Source organism: Microtus pennsylvanicus, chromosome 14 (assembly GCF_037038515.1).
Source record: "Microtus pennsylvanicus isolate mMicPen1 chromosome 14, mMicPen1.hap1, whole genome shotgun sequence".
NCBI lineage: Eukaryota > Metazoa > Chordata > Mammalia > Rodentia > Cricetidae > Microtus > Microtus pennsylvanicus.
Window position 1 is genome coordinate 41,658,137 of NC_134592.1, and position 6,163 is coordinate 41,664,299.

The 6,163-nt window shown below is 48.5% G+C and overlaps 1 protein-coding gene across 1 annotated transcript; it reads left to right on the top strand.

Moving 5' to 3' along the window:
* Nucleotides 1–1,213: 1,213 nt before the first annotated feature.
* Nucleotides 1,214–4,863, top strand: Tmem30b (transmembrane protein 30B). Its single transcript, XM_075948026.1, has one exon. It carries the CDS (start codon nt 1,587–1,589, stop codon nt 2,646–2,648), a length of 1,062 nt encoding a protein of 353 aa, XP_075804141.1. The 5' UTR covers nt 1,214–1,586; the 3' UTR covers nt 2,649–4,863.
* Nucleotides 4,864–6,163: the final 1,300 nt, after the last annotated feature.

The window sequence follows — 6,163 nt, forward strand, 5'->3', positions numbered from 1 at the left end:
GGCTGTCCTTGAACTCACCGAGATCCTCCAGCCTCTGCCTCCCAAGTGCTGGGATTAAAGGTGTCCACCACCGCCCAGTTCCTTGTTTTCTTATGTATTCCAGTGCTATCTGCCCAAAGGTGGCAGCAACCACGGCATTCATTAACCAAGCAATACCCCACGGACTTGCCTACAGGCCAGCAATCCTTCTCCTCAAGTAACTCTAGTTTGTGTCTTGACAGAAACAAACAGCAGCCTGGACAGCGCCATCTGGGGGTGGGGGGGACCTACAAGGGCTCCAGTTTGGTCTCACTTCCTTTTGTCTTCTACACTGTTCAGCAGAGGGCTGAAAACTTGGAAGACAACTTTTAAACCTATTTTAAACAAGTATTTAAATTTTCCAAGTTTCAGTGGGTTTTGAGTGGTTCCTGGGCGCAATACACAATACAGGTGTGGAAGTTTAACAGCGACAGCACCGAAGTTACTTGCATTTTATGAGCTGGAGACGTGAGTAGGCTTCAGTAGCTAAGAAGGATTTAATACAACATGAACTAGGCTCTGGTGTGCTCTAATCAACCTAGATTCAAAAACAAAGAAACAAATAAAAACAGAGTCCCAGGCAACACTTAGAGCTAATTGGTTTTTACATAGTTGATAAATGCTTCTAGTTCACCTTTCTTTGGCCAAGCAAGTCAATCGTCCTTGACTGTGGATATCAGCTAGATCTCCTAGGAACGCGCTGGTCAAGCAGGCGGTCTGAAAAAATGTCACGTGGAGTCCACAGCATTTTTTCCCCTCCTTGGTGGTTTCTCCCACCAGCTAGAGAAGAAGACAAAAGCCACAAACTCTCCCAGTCTTTGATTCTTTTTAAAAATTTCATTTTTTTTTTAAATTACAGAACTTTCCACCTTTCGCAGTTGTTAAGCCAGACTGGAACATCTGGCTTCGAAGTAATTGTCCCTTTGGTAAAGGAGAGTTGGGGTGGGGGTGGGAGTAGATACAGAAATACTACAACCTGCGCTGGAAAACTAAGTGAAGACTCACCCTTTTCCTTACATAACGAGGCTTAACAACCTTAACAAGGTAATAAATAATCAAGCCAACAGAACCCCACCCTGGAGTGAGCTCCGGGGTGGAACTTTATGCTTGAAGGCGGGCTTGTGCGTGGGAGAAAGTGGCTCAGGCCCTGCTGTAGAAGGCAGAAAGGGATGTGGATGCCTGAGCAAAGGTATGAGCTACTCAGATCCCATCACTCACAGTGAACTGGGGGGTGAAGGGGGAGGGAGAGCAGGACTTTGAGAGCCGAGGAGCCAGAGCCGGCCTGGTGAGTTGGGGAACCCCGCCCTGCTCACCTGGGAAGGGCGCCACGCAGGGGCGGAGCCGGCTCAGGTCACCTGGGTGGTGGCGGAACTGAACTGAGACGCGGGGTACCGGGCCGTCCACCTCACCTGCACGGAGGGCGGGCCGGGCTCACCTGCGCGGGCGGGAGGCGGGCCCGGGGAGCAGCCGTCGAGCCGGGAGAACGCGCGCGCGCGCAGAGGCGGGAGAGGGGAGGCGCAGGCCCCCGGGCTGAGACCCCGCTGCGGGTGCCCGGCCGAGCTCTCGCCATGACCTGGAGCGCCACAGCGCGGGGCGCGCACCAACCCGACAACACTGCCTTCACGCAGCAGCGTCTCCCGGCCTGGCAGCCGCTGCTCTCGGCCGGCATCACGCTGCCTCTCTTCTTCTGCGCAGGCCTGGCTTTCATCGGCCTGGGCCTGGGCCTCTTCTACTCCTCCAACGGCATCAAGGAGCTGGAGTACGACTACACCGGCGACGGCGGCACCGGCAACTGCTCGCTATGCGCCGCCGAGGGCCAGGGCCGCGCGCCACCCCCCAACTGCTCGTGCGCCTGGTACTTCTCACTACCCGAGCTCTTTCCGGGCCCCGTCTACCTCTACTACGAGCTGTCCAACTTCTACCAGAACAACCGGCGCTACGGCGTGTCCCGCGACGACGCGCAGCTCAGCGGCCTGGTCAGCGCGCTGCGCCACCCGGCCAACGAGTGCGCCCCCTACCAGCTCAGCGCCACCGGCCTGCCCATCGCGCCCTGCGGCGCCATCGCCAACAGCCTCTTCAACGACTCCTTCACTCTGTGGCACCAGCGCCAGCCCGGGGGACCCTACGTCGAGGTGCCTCTCGATCGCACCGCCATCGCCTGGTGGACCGACTACCACGTCAAGTTTCGCAATCCGCCCCTGGTGAACGGCAGCCTGGCGCTGGCTTTCCGCGGCACGGCGCCGCCGCCCAACTGGCACCGGCCGGTTTACGAGCTCAGTTCTGATCCCAACAACACCGGCTTCATCAACCAGGACTTCGTGGTGTGGATGCGCACGGCGGCGCTACCCACCTTTCGCAAGCTGTACGCGCGCATCCGTCAGGGCAACTACTCGGCCGGCCTGCCCAGGGGTGCCTACCGTGTCAACATCACCTACAACTACCCCGTGCGCGCCTTCGGCGGCCACAAGCTCATCATCTTAAGCAACATCTCATGGATGGGTGGCAAGAACCCTTTCCTGGGCATCGCCTACCTGGTCGTCGGCTCCCTCTGCATCCTCATGGGCTTTGTCATGCTGGTCGTCTACATTCGCTACCAGGACCAGGACGACGATGACAACGACGACGAGTGATGCTGCTTCCCAAAGACCCCTTCCTGCTTCTTGGCCAAGCCGCTTTTAGCGGTGGCCTTTCGCTCCTTGATACAACTTCAAGCTCACCGATAGCCTCTTGTGGGCGAAGGGCCTGGAGAAAGGAATCACCCTCTTCCTCTTAGAGATTAACAACTCTGTTCTCGGGTTTTGGATTGCCGAAATGCCATATCTTGCGATTTCTTCCCATCTCTCCCGTGGCTTTCCGAGTTGACATGTCAGGCCCTTAAAGTTGTGGCATTCCAAAAGGCACAGGAGATCCCTGGACTGAAACTCGTTAAGCCCAGCAGCCTGCAGTTGGATCTTGATTCTGAGTCTGAGCTTTTTCTTTGCCAGTAACGCAGATTTCTGGGAGGGAGGTATAGGTGGGGAGAGGGGGGGACTGAGATAGAGAGTGGTGGCCACTAATGGCCTGCAGAAGCTTGGAGGAGTGGGGAAAGCATATTTGATAACATTTAAGTCGATGAAGAGTCATCAAACTTCTCAGGTTCTGCTCCAGGAAGGCCAGGATGCATATATAGCCTTCCCTGTAGAGTCTCTGTACCTTTGACTTTGGGAATTTTGAGTCAGGCTGGGCCTGAAGCACTCACCTGAGTTCGGGTTTTTTCCACTAATAATTTGTTCCCATGAACAGTGACAATCAGAGTACTCAGGATTGGTTTTAAACATAGGAAGCTTGCAATTTGTGGAATGAATGAGAAAAAATGCTAGCTCTGGGAAACGCAGGGCAGGAGCGTGCCAACTCGTAATTAAATTTAAAGCATGCTTCAGAAGGCACTATGGAAAAACCTGAAAATGCAGGGCCAGTTTGCATGGCTCAGGGAGAAGAGTCTTAACCATAGAAACTGAGGTGCAAATGCTCTTAGCTGGAAGCTGCTTTCCTGGGACCCTGAGTTTCCCTTGCCTCTTTGCTCAGTTCCTTTTGAATTAACGTTATCATTTTTTAATGCTTAAAGGGATAGTTTAATTCTTTCGTATCATTTTCACGAAGAGCTATCTTAAACACAGTTTTAATTTATGGGCAAATGAAATTCATTGCTAGTGATCATGTTTAAAGAACACGGAGGATTATATTCTTACATGCAAAATAGACTCAGGATTATTTCAGCCTTAATGATAAAAATCACTCAGCTGATGTTGATTCCCCACAATTGATTGAGAGCTATAAAATAAAGGGACAATAAAGGGACATTTATTTTAAAACCCTCCTTTTATGGAATAATAATGTAAAGGAACTTGAAAATACAATGTCCCATGATACTATCTCCCAGGTTTCCTGAAGAGAACAGTTAACTTGGTGTGGTCCTGGCTCCCCAGTGCAGTTATTTTCAGGTTATCAATGTATTTGCCTTCCCAATTGGCCACACAAGGTCTTTCAGTATGTTTTTATTTTTATGGCAGTCAGGCATTGAGTTATAGTGAGCAATTTCCATGCACTCTCTTGTTCTGTGGTAGCTGATTGCTTGTGGAGGCACAGCATGTCTAAGATTCAAAACTGAAAATCATCTCGTCTCGTGTTTATGGATGTCAGAAAATTCTTTAGTAATTCCAGTGTGCTGGCTTTCTGACTTCTGAATGTGATAAAATTTAACATCAGACCCCAGACTGTGATTTTTGACTGAAATGCTGATCATTACATGGACTTTTAGAAAGTTTTATTTATTATGCATGTTTGGCTGGTCAGCTCCCTTCTGTGTCGGCTAGTGGGTTTGCTACATTTTTTTCACTCTGTAGTTGAGGGTAACTATGTATTTTGCTATCATTTGTTCAACATTAGTCTTTTGTTATAACTTTTTATGTGAGACCCTGAAACATAAAATCCTGTGATTAAACTGTAGTTCCAGGCCTTGTTTTCGAGGCCTTTGAAAGAGAATAAAGGTTGTGTTTGTCTTTCTCTGTTATCACATTACTTAGCTCTTTTGACCTGTGATCTTAAAGGCACAAACGGTACCAGCCATTTGCCTCACGTTGCTAGCGGAGTGACTAGCAGATTGACATTGCAGCTGAAACATTACCTTTCAGAATAAGATTCAGTCAGCGTGAACTCATTCTTTGACGGCTAACTTCCGAAACAGCATTTGGACTTACATCTGCATCCTGTGTTTGGATTACATGATCCTCAATTATTGTTTAAATCTGATAGATGACCACCTCTTTTCAATTTTAGATTGGAATGTTATTAAAGAATGTGATCGTAGCAGCCCTGCCTCTCTGCATTTTACTCAGACTGCAAATCACTAGTAGCTGTTGGTGCCTGAGACTGCAAAAGAGCAGAGAGTTTAAAACCAAACTGTCAGGGCTTTGCCTCAGTGACCCCTTGTCCTGGGTAGCATTTTTGCCCAGTATCGGGATGTTCATTAATTGTGTTCTCATGGGTTTCCCAGCTGGAGGTGTGCCTTCTAAGAGTGAGACATGAGAGTAAAGATCAGCAGTTGGACCAGGAATAAACTGACCTACTTTGTGAAATGAAAGTACACACAAAAGTGTTCAGTGAGATAACCACCTCCATAAAAAAATTTAAATAATTAAAAAACAAAAACCAAGCTGAGTTTTCCAGTGTCTCCACAGCTGAAGTCACTCAACAATCTTTTGATTAGACAATTGTTAAAAAATCACGGACAGACTGTTCTTTGGAACAAACGTAACTTAGTAGGATACGACCACAACTCATCCGCCACACCGCAGAGTGCTTGGTAAGTCTCTGTTATCACCCAGCTCCTTATATGGACTTGATTAAAAGTTACCCGTCACTATAAATAAAAATACATTCTTCATTTGCACTGGACATTCATTTACATCCCACATGGCTGTAATTTTAGATGGCAATTAAAAAAGTGATCTACCCCCAGGAGAATTTCTCTTAATTCTCTCTCCAACAATAGATTCACTTAATTCTCTCTCCAACAATAGATTCACTTAAAGGGCCTTCCCAAACCTGAGGTCCTGAAGAGAGTTCACTTGATAGCTTCGCTTCGTAAAGAACTGGCTATATTTCTTAGCAGTTTTCTAGTAGCTGATGTTGTACACCAGCTCCTCTATAATTTTCCCACTAAGAACCTCAGTGTGCATTTTGCTGTGAGATGATTTCATACACACACACACACACAGATTGCTTTCTCCAACGCCCTCTTATTTCCTTCCCATCCCTATTACAGACTCCCCGTCCCTCATCCTTACCAGAATTTATCCTATGTTCTTGACTTAGTTTTGTTGCCTATTTAATTTAGCCAGGGCCATCACATAACCATTGAATTGGAAGTGTCTGTTGGAACCCAACGGGGTCATCCATGGGTGGACAACTGAAGGTAATGATATGCCCACTTCCTAAACCTATGAGTTAAGGTGCCCTGGGTCTCTCCTCCATCCATGGCCTGACTGTTGATGGTTTTTTTCTCCCAGACCCAGTGCTGCTGGGAGGTTGTAGTTACAATGGCTGTGCTTTACCCTGAAAATGACATCTCATAGTCCTCCCTGCCCCCTGGCCCTTCCATTCTTTC